General features: G+C 43.4%; 1 protein-coding gene across 3 annotated transcripts; it reads left to right on the top strand.

Moving 5' to 3' along the window:
• Positions 1-595: 595 nt before the first annotated feature.
• Positions 596-15,636, top strand: PLA2G7 (phospholipase A2 group VII). Of its 3 annotated transcripts, none has more exons than XM_060272344.1 (11): positions 596-693; positions 3,334-3,445; positions 5,027-5,177; positions 6,785-6,878; positions 7,388-7,456; positions 7,792-7,936; positions 9,296-9,409; positions 10,558-10,649; positions 11,235-11,405; positions 13,060-13,208; positions 15,247-15,636. In XM_060272344.1, exons 2-11 carry the CDS (start codon positions 3,359-3,361, stop codon positions 15,357-15,359), a joined length of 1,185 nt encoding a protein of 394 aa, XP_060128327.1. In that variant the 5' UTR covers positions 596-693; positions 3,334-3,358; the 3' UTR covers positions 15,360-15,636. The 3 variants fall into 3 exon arrangements, with proteins under 3 accessions (XP_060128327.1, XP_060128330.1, XP_060128328.1); XM_060272347.1 differs by lacking the exon at positions 596-693 and adding an exon at positions 706-837 and having other exon boundaries at positions 15,247-15,633; XM_060272345.1 differs by lacking the exon at positions 596-693 and adding an exon at positions 890-1,530.
• The last annotated feature ends 373 nt before the right edge of the window (positions 15,637-16,009 follow it).

Raw genomic sequence — 16,009 nt, 5'->3', positions numbered from 1 at the left:
GCTCTGTCCACCAATCTTGCAGCTCTTACTGTCAGGGCAGCAGTTAAAGCACATATTTCAAAGAGAGCCTGGGATAAATAGCCAAAGCATGAAGTTTCTGAAGATGCAAGCTACTTGTGTCTATGGGGAAAGTATAAGTTGTATGTATACTTGAAGATGCTATTTCGACATTGCTTTTCCAACATCCAATCTCAAGAGGATTGCCTGCTTAGCTTATTTTTCAACTGTTTCTGGTACCGGTTCTTAGAGAAGTGCTGGGGCAACACTTTTGAGCATTTCATCTGGGAGCTTTTGCCACAAAGCAATATGATGTAGTAGCAACAATACTCTTTGGGAACACTTCGCTAGAGAAAAGAGAAAATTGCCCTTTTATTTTATCTTTTCAGATCTCCAATTTTAATACTGGCATATTTTTTGTTATAAAGAAAATACTACAAAAAAATTAAGGGGTGGGGGAGAAAAGCACAGGCTCTCTCTCATTCCCCAGTCCTCCTCCTCACTTCTGTTTCACGCGTCACAAGCTGCCTTTCTTGTCAGGGAAAAAGGTGGGGCAGAACCAAGGAATAAAAGTGGATCCCCGTGACAGACCGGTGTCCTTTCTGGCGTGAGGCGACCAGAGCCGGAGCAGCGCCTCTCTCGCAACAGGCGGGCGGCCCGGGCGGCCTCTCCTCGCCCGCGGACGCTGCTCGGGTGGTGAGCGGGGGGGGGGGACGACGGGGGACTAGCGGGCCGCCTGCAGCCCCGCGCGCACGGAAGGAAGCCCCTCGCGAGGAGGAGGAGGAAGATCGCTTGCTTAGCAGCAGCAGCAGAAGAAGGAGGGATTTCCAATATTATTACGTATTGTTATTATTCGTTTTCATTTTTATTATGCGCTTCTGCCGACCCCCCTCCCCCCTCCCCCCGGACAGGGACTCGAGGGTGAAAAACAGGACTACTCGCTTAAAACCGGCGGCGGGCGGGCGGGGGGAGCCGCTTGTTCCCTGGCTTTGAAGCCGCGGCCCCGAAGGGCTGCCCTTCCCCTTCCCCTTGTCGGCCGGCGGGGAGTCCCCTTCGCCCTCCCTCCTCAGTCAGCAACGTCCCTCGCGGGCGGCAGCGCCCCCTCCTCGGTCTCCTGGCCCTCCCGGCCGGCGAGGGGGGAGCGCCTCTTTCCCAGGGGGCTGGGAAGGGCCGGCAGAGGCTGGCAGGAGAAGGGAGGCCGAGGAGGCGAGGCCGGCCGGCGGGGAGTCCCTGGGACTGAGCCTGGCGCTCGCCTCAGGGCTAGGCTGAGGGGAGAGGGAGAGGCCGGCCTGCCTGCCTGCCTGGGGTTGCCTTTGGAGGAGCAGGCTCCCATGTCTGTATCACTTCACATACCCAGGGCCAGAAGCATCCCAAAGCGATTTGCAAAAACAAGGAACACACAACAAGGCAAATATAAGAAGATCCTGTAATACGAAAAGAGCTCCGGGATTCCTTCCCCTCCAGGCAGGCAGGCAGACAGAGCACCGCAGCCTGGCGCTCAAATTCCCAGAAGAAGAAAAGCACCTTTCCCTGGTACTGGAAGGAGGGCAAAGGCAGTGCGCCCCGGCTTTGTATTTTATTGTCCGACCAAGGCATTTTCTTTCACAATTTAAAAGAAAAAACTGGTCCTGTTAGCCTTTTGAAATGGAAGGGTAGGATTATAAATACAGTACCATAGTGGAGCTATTCTAGAATTTATCTCTTTGTAACTTGTAATTTGGGGAAACAAAGCATAATGCCCTTTTGGCACAGGAGGTATTTAGGATGATTTTTTTTTTATAGTTCTGAGGACATTAATACAAATGTATTAATCTCTTTATTTGAGATGATGCTCACTTTAAAGAATTCATTCCTACTATGTAGAACAGTGGGTGACTTGTCTTGTATAAAACATGGTACTTGTATTCAAGATTTTGCTTAAAATATGTAAATGTGAGTTTCCAGCCATTGCCGAGGCAGCACACGGAGCCACCCGCGCTTGCGCTTCTGCCTCGCCCGCTCCTTTACCGGCAGCAGTGACAAAAATGAGGCAGCAGCAGCGAAGCTGCCTCCGTCGAGGGAAACCTGGACCTGGGCTAACTTCAGCCCACACTCCTTCAAGTCACAGCGAGAACAGCACAGAAAGTGCTGCCCCACAATGCTCCGCAGCACCTCATTTGCATACATGGCCCAGGTTTCCCTCAACGAAGGCAGCTTCGCTGCCGCTGCTGCCGTTTCGCTTCAGCCAAGCAGGCCGAGGCGGAGCACAGCTGGCAGCGTCCCTGCCTGTCGTGCCGTGCTCTCCAGCTCTCCGCTGTGCCTGGCCCTGCCTGGCAGGGCGCCGGACCATGGCGGCTGGTATAGTTAAGACGGCCCTGCCCGCTGCGGCAAGATTGTGTACCCGATCGAGAAGGTGAACTGCCTTGACAACAGCGCGCACAGCGAGCTGTTTTATACCATTCCCCCCCTTTCTGCTTCTAGGGGGGCAGCTTCCCCCCCTGCCCCGTGCTGGGTACGCCCATACCGCCCTACAAGCCGCCCCCAAACTGAGCTGCCCGCTCTTGTGCTGCGCTAAACTGGCTCGGTGCAGCGACTCGCTTCCACGGCGCCCCGGAAATCAAGTCTGCGTACACGCAGGCGCTGCAAATTGCATCTATGGAGACACTGGAAATCACGGGCGCTTGCGCGCTTGCGATCCGTCTTGCAGAGGGATCTCCGCGGGTCTAATCTGGCCCAGGCAAGATAAGCCTTGCCGACCCCTGAAGTAGGTCTTCAGCAGCTCCTGACTAGGGTAGATATTATGTGGACTATATTATCCCTTCGAAGTCCTTTTCAGTTTCAGTAGCACTTTATATTGTTTTGGAGAATCTTTACTGATTTTAAATGTTCAGTTCAGCATAATTAGTTATTAATATTTACTAGCTGCATGGCCTATTTCTTTCAATTGAATGAAAGACAGCATATTTAGACTATGTCCAGACACTGACTGGTAAAGGTAAAGGGACCCCTGCCCATTAGGTCCAGTCGTGACCGACTCTGGGGTTGCGCACTCATCTCGCATTATTGGCCGAGGGAGACGGCGTATAGCTTCCAGGTCATGTGGCCAGCATGACAAAGCCGCTTCTGGCAAACCAGAGCAGCACATGGAAACGCCGCTTACCTTCCTGCTATTTATCTACTTGCATTTTGACGTGCTTTCGAACTGCTAGGTTGGCAGGAGCTGGGATCAAGCAACGGGAGCTCACCCCGTCACAGGGATTCGAACCGCCGACCTTCTGATCAGCAAGCCCTAGGCTCAGGGTTTAACCACAGTGCCACCTGGGTCCCACACACTCATAAGATTATCTTGCTTTTCAGACTTGACTGTCAAAGTGCCAAGGAAATGGGGAGCAACCTTGAGAGGATTCCTGAAGGGAAAGGCCCTTACTCAGTTGGATGCACAGATCTTATGACCGGCCACAGCATTCAGGTATCTGCAGTTTGTTAAATCATCAGATTTTCTTTTAGCACTCAAAGCAGCTTACAGTAAACAAAATGAAGGTGATCCAAAGTCCAAGTTAATAGATTTAACAGCTACATATGTAGAATTATGTATAGTGCCCCCTTGTGGTCCATAGAAAAACACATCCAGTAACTATGCAGTGGTTCCTATTTATCTACTTGCACTGGAGTGCTTTCAAACTTCTACCTTTACCTTTATTTATGCATGCAGTGTTCATGCTAGGCTAATGTGTATGTGGGTCACTGTTTCCATGGGCACATTTATGCACCTTCATCTACATACAAGCACTTTCAGTTTTATGCCTCCAAAATCTGTTTTGATGTTTCCCATTTGTGCTAGTGGGCAATGATTGATGAGATACATTCATGCCATGTGTTGTTTCCTTCCCTCAAGTAGTACTTCCAGAAACCTGGTGTCCACGGTGGGCATGCATATCAGTATATGTTTACCCATGCACAGGCACCTTTAATTATACAGCCGTACCTTGAAAGTCGAACGGAATCTGTTCCAGAAGTCCGTTCGACTTCCAAAATGTTCGAAAACCAAAGCGTGGCTTCTGATTGGCTGCAAGAAGCTCATGGTGATGGGTCAGGACAGGGTGGGACCAATCACAGGGATGAGCCGGGGGGTGGGGACGGCATACCTCATGGGTCAGGACAGGGTGGGGACAACCACAGGGATGAGCCAGGAGTGTGGGGAGGAGGGGATGGGATAGCTCATGGGTCAGGACAGGGTGGGGTGAGCCTGTGTAAACGGAACGCACGTAAAACATTTCAACAAAATGAAGGGGGACTCTGAAGGTGAGGGGAGTCTGAAGGGGGACTCTGAGGGTCCATTTAACAAACTGAGCCACAGCAACGCGTGGCCGGGCCAGCTAGTATAATATAAAATAATACACGCTGTAGCATCTAAAAATCTACCCCAACACCATTAATTTAAAGCAAATTGGAAGCAAGTATTTTTAAAGTCTATTTGAAAACAGCTTAAGGGGGAGCAGACAAACAACACATCTATAATGTCCCTGAAGACCTCACCCACCCACCTTTCTGCCTCTTTTAGCTTTTCCAGGTTTGCCACCTTGGCCTCAAGGGAATGAAATTGTTCCTGGAAACCCATGAGCTCCTTGGACACACCCATGACTTCTGTCCAACAGGCAGCTATCCAGACATATGACAGACGGTGCAAAACCCTGGAAAGCCCCCCCCCCTTTGCTGGCATTTTACCTGCATAATTGTTTTCATAATTTAAGCCATTTTATTTAGAGGTGGAGGGTGGGGGGGTAGGTCAGGGAAAGGAGGGGCAGAGTGGTTTTCCCTGGCCTCCTTGCCTTGCTGTCACACACGAAAACTGAAAGCAACGCAACACATTAAAATTCATTGTAGTCACATTTCAAAGGTAACCTCTCAGTTAACAATGTATACTTGGGGCCCCTCAGCTTAATTCTGCACATATTATGCATACTGTACCTATATATCTGCCATTGCATTCTTCTCTTTTAAAACTTTTGAAAGCAGGTTTGAACAACTTGATTTTGTTATTCTTTGCTAGGGAAATTTTATGCGTCTCTATTACCCATCCCAAATTGGTACAAGTGATGAAGAAACAATATGGATTCCCAATAAAGAATATTATTATGGACTATCTGATTTTCTGAACATATATCGGACATTAGGAAGGTTCTTTTTCACATGCAACTTTGGTAAGTTTTGAAGGACATTTTTAATTCAAGTTACAGGTAGGTAGCCGTGTTGGTCTGCCATAGTCAAAACAAAATAAAAAAAATTCCTTCCAGTAGCACCTTAGAGACCAACTAAGTTTGTCATTGGTATGAGCTTTCATTGCTATGAGCTCTTGGTATCTGAAGAAGTGTGCATGCCTACGAAAGCTCATACCAATGACAAACTTAGTTGGTCTCTAAGGTGCTATTGGAAGGAATTTTTTTACAGTGGTACCTCTACTTACAAATAACTCTACTTATGAATTTTTCTACTTACAAATGGAGCTCTGTCCGCCATCTTGGATGCGGTTTAGATAGGATTTTTTCTACTTACGAATTTTTAGATAGGGTTGCTTCGACTTACGAATTTTTTTCTCCCAATGCATTCCTATGGGATTCGAGTTACAAATTTTTTCGACTTACAAATGTGTGTTCGGAACGCATTAAATTCGTAAGTAGAGGTACCACTGTATTTTGTTTTGAGGTATCTGAAGAAGTGTGCATGCACACGAAAGCTCATACCAATGACAAACTTAGTTGGTCTCTAAGGTGCTACTGGAAGGATTTTTTAAATTTTTAATTCAGTTAGAGTCAATGAAGAGCATGTTTTACTGCATCCCTTGTGTTTCAGTTCCTTTCTTTCAAGTGAATGCATGCCAGGGATTGAAACTGGGACATTCTACATGGCTTTACCCCTGAACTATGGTCCCTTCTCATGTCGTCTTCTGAGAAAATCATTTCATGCATTCATTAACATATATAAGGCCTGAGTTATAATTTCATTTATTTTGATGACATTGTTCTGAAAATTCATATAATGGTATTCTTGTGATCACCATATCTCCTATCAGATGAGTTTGCTTATTTCACTTAATATTTCAAACTTAACTTTAGGGCAGATTCTTTCATCTTTAATTCCTTTCCAGACACAACAGTTTCAGTTGGGTTTTTTTCCTGTCCGAAACAAATTTGTGCAAGATCTTACAGCACCTATGAGCCTTCTTACTTGAAGTAAACAAACTGTAAATAACTGCGGTGATAGCTTACTCCACAAACAAATGCAGCTCTTCAACATTTATGATAACAGCTAGCAACCCATATCTGAAAAATGCAGAAGTCTAGTGTCCAGATCAAGGGAAGCCATAGTACCATTCTATTCTTCCTTGGTCAAATGGCACCTGGAATATTGTGTCCAGTTCTGGGCACTACAATTTATGAAGAATATTGTGCAGAGGATTGCCAGCCCAGAATGAAATAAAGTATCGGGTGTCAGAAGTTTTATTTAGGTAGGAATAGAGGTAAACTCATTTTCATAAACATATATATCATAACTCTAGAAAAAGATCCCAAACCTCTTGCAGGTTTGTGTATATGAATACATGTGAGTTCTGGACATGCCTGTGGCTTCAGATACATACTGTAACAACTGCTGCCTAAAAACTTTGGCTGCCACAGGCTCAAACATGTATGAGATACTGTTTGGGGTGGTTGAGGAAGAACAGTTTCAGGTGTGAAGCACTATTTGCATGAGAGCAGCAAATTGGCATTTACCAAATTCATAATACAAACACGTGTTCTATTCAATTTAGGCTCAGTGACATGTCCTGCAAAATGGAACGCTGCGTTCAAACTTGGAGAAAAATACCCCCTAATTATTTTCTCCCACGGACTTGGAGCATTCAGGTAGTGTTGCATTTTGGTAGTAGAGTGTTTCCTAATATAGATGATTGCATCTAAGCAACATAATGTATCAAAATATGTGGTTCATGAAGTCGACAGTCCTCAATAATGGTTTCAGCCTACAAAAATTATTAGTACCTGACTGGGGATGTGAGTACGAATTGCTGCCATCCAACCCCACCCAAATTGCTCACCCTCCATCAGTTGGAGAGTGAAGTCTGAAGTGCATATCTCACTCTGCCCATGGAGGCTCCCTACATGTGGTGACTAGAAGCGTGTGGGGAGCCTCCATGAATGAAATATGGGCTCTCCTTAAGTTCATTTGTCCCCTGCTCACTGCTCACATGTAGGATTTACCTGCAAGCGGAACAATTGTTTTTATTAAATCTGTGTACAGCATCTAAAAAACTTTAGTTCATCATCATCGAGATGTAGCATGCACATGAATTATGAATTTTGTCGGTTATACTGAACTAATCTGTATAACTAATTTGTTGTGTTTATATTTACAGAACTCTGTATTCAGCAATTTGCACTGAAATGGCATCTCAGGGTTTTGTTGTTGCTGCTGTTGAGCATAGGTATGCTGACTACGCATCTTGAGTTTTGTATTAGCTGAAGAAGCATGTACACAAATATCTGATTAAGCAGTAACTAGAAACACAGTAAATAAAGAAGATAGATGGACTAGATTTAGAAAGTAGAAAATAGGCACTTTAGAATTAGATTTTAGAAAGCTTAATTTTACTACACTTTCTTTTTCTTTGGGGGTGTTGAATGATACTAAATTGTGAATTGGTTTTTCAATATTTCTACTTGAACATAAAGGCAGAATATGGTGCTTGAGAGGAAAGGAGTGCAGCTATCTCAAAAGGGAAGTCCAAAGGCTTCAGAACAGCATTTTTCTTTTTATTAGAGACCAGTCATCTTCAGCTACATATTACCTTAATGATAAACCTGCTTTAGGAGCAAAGGGAGAAGCCTCAGAACTGCACAAGGAGTGGATCTATTACAGGAAATTAAAAGCAGGTGAAGATGAAGTTGCTTTACGTCAACAACAGGTATTTGTTTGAAGAAGTCCTCTATCTTTGAGCAGTATGCTTTTCTCTAAACACTGTGGCAGTAGAGAGTTTTCAAGAAGGTTGAAGATGGCATGAGAGAATCATTGACTGTGGTGATTATGTTTGCTTCCCTTGTCCTGGTATCAACTCTGGACAAGCTCCTTTTCTTTTCTTTTTTAGCAAAAGGGAAATGTGAACTTACGTTAAATTGGGTCTCTGGGGTTTGGGATAGAGCAGTCTTGGAAGCACTTCCTTTTTGTTGACAGGCAGGCCTCTCTGGTAATAATTTACCCTAGAGGAATTCACCCTAGAGCAGGCATGTCAAACCTGCGGCCCTCCAGATGTTTTGGACTACAATTCCCATCTTCCCCAACCACTGGTCCTGCTAGCTAGGGATCATGGGAGTTGTAGGCAAAAACATCTGGAGGGCCGCAGGTTTGACATGCCTGCCCTAGAGGAAGGAACCTTTCCACAGATCCCAGTGCAATTCCAGAGCTTGGGGGGGACGGACGACGACTCATTAGTCCTAGCAAGTGAAAATTATATGTAAGAAAAACAAGAACTAAAACCAGCCGTGCTAAGTGCGATAAGTGGTGCACACTGGATAGAAACAGTAGGGGGTTCTTCTGGATTCAGAATATCTGAGTTGGATGCTGATAAATTCATATACCCAAGAAAAAGTCAGAGGCCATGGACTCCTGCTTCTGCCTCTGAATATCAGGTTTTCTTCTCTTACAAAATAGGGTGGTGGAAAGAGTGCCCCACTCAAGACCCCATGAGAAGAGAAATTGAAATCAAGTTCAAGGGTTCATTTTCCCAGCAGTTCTAGAGGGCCGACAGTCATTATTTCTGGGATTTTTTTTTTAAAAGCCCCCACATCCATACACCCAGTGAGACTATAATATTTCATTTGCTAGATATAACCATTTGGAGGATGTGGAGAATCTTGTGAACTGTAGTTTGTTTAGGGTGCTGGGAATTGTAGCTCTGTAAGGTCAGTTCCCAGGATTCTCCCTGACTGATAAAGTGGCATTATACATGAAAAGTATAATATTTCTTTTCATGCATGGTGTGTGCATGTGACCTAATTGTGAGGTTCTGGGAGTAATGGAAACTAGATTGGAAGTACTGTACTTCTGCAGAGTGACCTTATGGCCTATGTCAATTAACAAAGTCTACTGTTTCTATAGATGAAGTCCGGTACTTGGTTTAAAAAAGCTTTTAACCACATTTCTTAGGTTCTGTTGATGTCAGACCATAGATTCATAGGAAATTTTCTCTGCTTACCAAATCAGTGTCTTGGTGCATTGGCTATTTTAAGTCCAAAAGGATAATGATTTAAGTTTGCTTTTTGTGTAGGTGCAACAAAGAGCTGATGAGTGTGTTAGAGCCCTTGACCTCATGCTTGATATTAATTCCGGAAAACAAATAGTGAATGTGCTGCCATTGAGCTTTAACTGGATGCTTTTAAAGGTAAAGAAACTTGTGGGCTCCTCCTAATACAAATTGAGTAACTCCATGGGCTAAGCTGTTTGCTACAGACTTTCCAATTTCTTTCTATGTGATGTTTGCTACACTTCCCAGCTGTTGAAACATGGCGGAACTGTCTTTGTACATGGCACAAATGTTCATTTTTTCAGTCTGCAATGAAACTGGTTTTGTAGAGCTCTTCAGCAGTGTGTCAAGTAATACCCAGAAGCTGAAACAAGTGCTAGCAGTTCAGCCGCCACCACAAGAGAGCTGTGTTGTGTTTTGAGGTGACTGTCAAAGAGGCACCCACTGGTTTGTGTTCCTCTTAAGTATGGCTATGCACTCCTCTTTTCAGTTACCAACTCTCAATGCCCTATAAAGAGAAGTGCAGGGCTGCCTGCCTCTCACAGCAATGTCCCACCATTCAAGATTCTTTCTTGAATTTCCTGTAGGAATGAAGACTAAAAGCTGCTTATTGACTCACTATCCTCCTCACATACCTTTGTACAAATACTAGGGTACTAATACCTCATGATTAGTGCCACAGCAGTTAAGGGAAACTGCTACCATTGTTTTCCAGAAATTATAATCTATAATCAGTTTTAATAGGGTCAGAGCCAGCTCCAGGCAGGAGTCACCATTCCGAGGCCCCATGATTTGCCAAGGGGGTGGAGGCAGAACTGAAGGGAGAACTGAACAGGTTCACGTTCTTCTGCAGGCAAGATTCCAGATGTTGTTGGACTTTTTATTTTTATTATTTATTTATTTAGTTGTTGTTGTTGTTGTTGTTACTAAATTTATATGCAGCACTTCATCATAAGATCTCACGGTGGTTCACAGAATAAAATACAAGATAAAAACACAAGTAAATACCATAATTAAAATGAAACAGTGAAACAATACCCCCCCTTCCCACAGCCACATATTAAAAAAGGCTGTAGAATATTAATCAGCCAAAGGTCTGGTTGAAAAGGAGCATTGGGCATTTAAGAGTTGTATGTATTAGCCTCCAGGTTTCTCTAGGTCTAAGCATGCTCAACTCTGTCTTGGATTGAGTGCGTTCAGTTATTCCCAGCCAGATGGGTGGGGTATAAGTAATAAATTATTATTATTAGAAGAGCAACAGTTTCTCTTATCTTTTGTATTTTCAGGATTCTATTGATGTACAGAAGATAGCTGTGATGGGACACTCTTTTGGTGCTGCCACAACTATTGAGGCTCTTAGCAAAAATGTCCAATTCAAGTAAGAACTGTCATTTTAAAAGCCTGTGGAAGTTTTCTGATCCCCACCCTGTGCATTAACAACTGAACTCTGTTCAAAAGGTAGGGATTAACCCTGTGGCACCAAGAGAACACATTGAAAGCACTAATGGTGACATGTGCCATAGCATCTGGTAAAATCTGTAGAAAAGCCTTTATGGAACTTAAGAACTGGCACAGTACCAGGATTCATATTGCTTTTATATTGTGCATCTTAGATTATAAAACTGTGGGGAAAGGTTGTCTTGTTTTTTTATCTGACACAGAGGGAGGAGGAAGCCCTGTTGCATAAGCAGAAGCCCTTGCACAGAGCTTTCACTGATAGGACTCATGAGTTGAATCCCACTCAATGGAACAAGATGTGGCTTTGAACAGAACATCTTCCTAAAGCTTGTATTTGTAACCTCTCTCAGAAACCTGTGGAAAAGCTGAATGATGTGCAGTATATATAGAACTAGTGTCCCATGTCCTCTGCAAAGCTCAGAATATAGTCTCACCAAAAGTAAAGAATAGACCTTGTGCAACTAATACCAACATGCCACACACTTGCACTTTCCCCCCTGTACAGGTGTGGCATTGCCCTGGATGCATGGATGCTACCCCTTTGTGAAGAAGTGTATCCTAGAGTTTGTCAACCATTGCTGTTTATTAATTCAGAAAAATTCCAATGGGCTTTAAACATTCTAGAAATAAAGAAACTTAACTACAAAGACAGAGAGAGAAAAATGATCACTATCAAGTAAGTGCTAAATTGCAACAGTATTAGTTTATTTTCAGGGGAAATGGAATTGTCTGTGCATGTTGTGAAGGCAGCAAGCTACAGTATTGCAAGAAGAAAATAGCACTTTGCTAGATCACATAGCTGTTTCATCTTCAAATTCTATTTCAGTCCTACCTGTCCCGTGGCAAAATGGTTATATCAGGCTAGCCCATGCAACAATCCAGGTTCTAGCATGCCCTCCAAAAGAGCAGAAAGAATCAAGGTGCATCCTTTTAGGGCTACACTACATGTGATGTCAAATGTATATTTGCATTCATAATGTGCAGGTTCTTAAAAATGTGAATAATTCTTAGCCCCCACCCCAAGGGAGACTATCAAGATTTAAGCAGTTAGCTAGAAAGAAATTATTTATTTCCCTGCTGCAGCCCTAAGTAAAACTGCATTGAAGCTGCATTGAGAGGAAATATTCACCCATTGAGCATTTCTTCCTCTCTATATAAATGCTTCAGATGATGGGTTTTCATCAGGACCACAAGGGCAGAGGAGAGGGAGAGAAAGACTTAAACTCTCCCTATTTTTGCTTCTTTCCTAATGCAGTCATACCTCGGTTTAAGTACGCTTCAGTTTGAGTACTTTCGGTTTAAGTACCAATTGTGTACAGTGGTACCTCGGTTTACAAACACAATTGGTTCAGGAAGTCTGTACTTAACCTGAAGCGTACTTAACCTGAAGCAAACTTTCCCATTGAAAGTAATGGAAAGTGGATTAATCTGTTCCAGACGGGTCCGCGGAGTACTCAACCTGAAGTGTACTTAACCCAAAGTAGGAGTGTAATTGGTTCCGGAAGTACGTACTTAACCTGAAGCGTACTTAACCTGAAGCAAACTTTCCCACTGAAAGTAATGGAAAGTGGGTTAATCCGTTCCAGACAGGTCCGCGGAGTACTTAAACTGAAAATACTCAAACCGAGGCATACTTAAACCGAGGTATAACTGTACTTAAACCGAGGTACCACTGCAATGTTCAGTCCCCTGCTCCAGATGTTCCTATTTGCCTTTTAAAAAACCCGCATGTTTCAAAAAACAGAATCAGCAAAGTGGAGGGAAAGGGAAACTTTCTTCTGAATGAAAATTTCTGAATTCTCAGCACGGCAGCAAAACCTAAATAGTGGGCTCACCCTTCTCCTGTCCCTAGAAAATGTTCATGAAAAAGCTCCCATCCACTTCATTCCATATCCCAGTTTCCGTTGTGTCAGTCTGCAGCGACTTACAGAAAAGAAAGAGTAAAGATTTTAAGCGCCAAATCCTTTTCAGTATCTGCCTGTCTCTAAAAATGGCTACATTGATGAGCAACACATAAGAGCTTGAACAAAACATTTTGATTGGTGGGGCAAAGATGTCAGGTGTCCTGCTTTTGCACAGCACTGTGTATTGCAATCCTAACTATCATCTGTATGCAGCTGTAATTGATTAAAATTTACCTTATTAGCCTACTTAGATTTAATTGGGTGAGAATCAAATGTGATAAGAGGTGCCCCTTTGCCATCCTAAGGAAAAACCCCACTATGTTTTACTTTTAACAAAAAACTTAATTTTTAAAGATGTTGCTTATAACTGTACAATTACCCTTTTGTGGCTGTAATGTAGTTGGGAAATATCTTTGATATTTGCAGAGGAACAGTACATCAGAGTTTTCCAGACTTTACATTTTTGACTGGCAACATTGTTGGAAAGATTTTTGGACTGAAGGGACGAATAAATCCAAATACAGCCATTGATGTTAGCAACAAAGCTTCATTAGCCTTCTTACAGAAACATTTAGGTAAGTTACTACATTTGCTACATGATTTTTATATGTGATTTGTTGTCTACCCCATCCGAATGGCTTGGAGGGGTAATATCTGAAAGTTAAAAGATGGAATTCAACATCAAGCTATGATGAATGTTCCATTTGCAAAAGTATTTCATCTTACCAGGTGGAATGATTCCCCCCTATCTGTGCACTGTTCTGGGGTCTCTCCTGACCCCCAGCCCTCATAAGCTATGTGGGTGTCTGTGCAGGAGAAGGGAGGGAGCCCCATTGCAGAATCTGAAATCCTTGTGCAGGCGCTGAGGGGGCATGTTAGCTGAACCTGTAATTCCATTCTCCTGAAGGGGAGAATTGGGATCCATGATCATAAAATCATAGAGTTGGAAGAGACCACAAGGGCCATCCAGTCCAACCCCCTGCCAAGCAAGAAACACCATCAAAGCATTCTTGACATATGCCTGTCAAGCCTCTGCTTAAAGACCTCCAAAGAAGGAGACTCCACCACACTCCTTGGTAGCAAATTCCACTGCCGAACAGCTCTTACTGTCAGGAAGTTCTTCCTAATGTTTAAGTGGAATCTTCTTTCTTGAAGTTTGAATCCACTGCTCCGTGTCCGCTTCTCTGGAGCAGCAGAAAACAATCTTTCTCCCTCCTCCATATGACATCCTTCCATATATTTGAACATGGCTATCATATCACCCCTTAACCTTCTCTTCTCCAGGCTAAACATACCCAGTTCTCATAAGGCATTGTTTCCAGGCCTTTGACCATTTTGGTTGCCCTCCTCTGGACACGTTCCAGCTTGTCAGTATCCTTCTTGAACTGTGGTGCCCAGAACTGGACACAGTACTCCAGGTGAGGTCTGACCAGAGCAGAATACAGTGGTACTATTACTTCCCTTGATCTAGATGCTATACTCCTATTGATGCAGCCCAGAATTGCATTGGCTTTTTTAGCTGCTGCATCACACTGCTCACTCATGTCAAGTTTGTGGTCTACCAAGACTCCTAGATCCTTTTCACATGTACTGCTCTCAAGCCAGGTGTCTCCCATCCTGTATTTGTGCCTTTCATTTTTTTGGCCCAAGTGTAGTACTTTACATTTCTCCTTGTTAAAATTCATCCTGTTTGCTTTGGCCCAGTTGTCTAATCTGTTAAGGTCATTTTGAAGTGTGATCCTGTCCTCTGGGGTATTAGCCACCCCTCCCAATTTGGTGTCATCTGCAAACTTGCTCAGGATGCCCTCAAGCCCATCATCCAAGTCATTGATAAAGATGTTGAATAAGACTGGGCCCAAGACAGAACCCTGTGGCACCCCACTAGTCACTTCTCTCCAGAATGAGAAGGTGGCATAGAATCATAGAGTTGGAAGAGACCACAAGGGCCATCCAGTCCAACCCCCTGCCGAGTAGGAAACACCATCAAAGCATTCTTGACATATGCCTGTCAAGCCTCTGCTTAAAGTCCTCCAAAGAAGGAGACTCCACCACACTACTTGGTAGCAAATTCCACTGCTGAACAGCTCTTACTGTCAGGAAGCAATGTTTAGGTGTAATATTCTTTCTTGTAGTTTGAATCCATTGTAGTTTGAATCCATTGCTCCGTGTCCGCTTCTCTGGAGCAGCAGAAAACAACCTTTCTCCCTCCTCTATATGATGTGGGTTGTCTCCACACATCTCATCACTGGCAGGAAGTCTTGGGGGGAAAAACCTGAGGAATTCTTCAGGGGAGAGACGAGGAAAGCATTTGGACTTCTTGCCCTTCTGGCTGTTCTAGCCATTCTACACTATTCATTAATATGCACAGCAGATTGAAAATTTGAAATAAAATTTCAATCCCCAACCTAACATTGATAAAAGTCCTAAAATAACTGGTAGGAGCAGAATGTCAGACATCTAAAAGAAGATCAGTTTTGATACAATGCAACTCCAACATGTCACAAAAGGTTGATATTAAAAGGTAACACTGATATGTTATTTCACCATATCTGATTTTAATCATTCTTTTGCCCTGAGGTATGTTTTCATGTGATTTACACCTCTGTTCTGTAGGTCTCAATAAAGATTTTGACCAGTGGGACTCTCTCTTAGAAGGCAAAGGGCATGATGTCATTCCAGGCACCAACATTGATCTACCTCCAATGCCACCTCAGTCCAAACAATAAAGACAGAATGGAAATTGTGGACCCTTTAATAATTGACAAGGAGCTGCTTGATTGTTGACAGCGCTATCTGGAAATTGAGAGCTTGAAGAATACAGTTTTGTAACAGTTTTGTAACATGAAGGCAACTGTGCAGCAAAATATAATTGGTTTATAGTTACAACAGCAGTATATGAAGATGCCACCACTCTGCTAATTTGCTTTCTAGAGCCAAGAAATATACCAAGTAAACATCAGTTAATAATGTGCCTTCTGTTGCCTGAGGATGATTTTGTGTAGAACAGATCAGATCAAGTGCTGTGTTCCTAATCTGCACAATCATTTGGGTGGGGAGCTAAACATGAGATTAGTAGGCCTCCATTTCAGTTATTGATAGCACAATTTTGCCACTCATATGTAATGCAGGTTTTGATACTGTGCAGTTTAGGTCTTTAAAGGACATTATCTCTACTGTATGAAAAACAAAAACAAGCATTGCTATAACACCCACTTCCACACAAGTGGAATGCTTGACTAGGTGGGCTGCAGGCTTCATCCAGCCTCATAATCTTAGGCTCTCTTTATGTTAGCATGTTAGGGGTCCCAGTGGAAGAATCAGATCTATTAGGTGAAATTCACCTAATATTCACCTGAATCTAAATTCACCTAAAATT

This window comes from Zootoca vivipara, chromosome 3, assembly GCF_963506605.1.
Source record: "Zootoca vivipara chromosome 3, rZooViv1.1, whole genome shotgun sequence".
In the NCBI taxonomy this organism is placed as follows: domain Eukaryota; kingdom Metazoa; phylum Chordata; class Lepidosauria; order Squamata; family Lacertidae; genus Zootoca; species Zootoca vivipara.
This window is presented reverse-complemented; position numbering and strand designations above follow the sequence as displayed.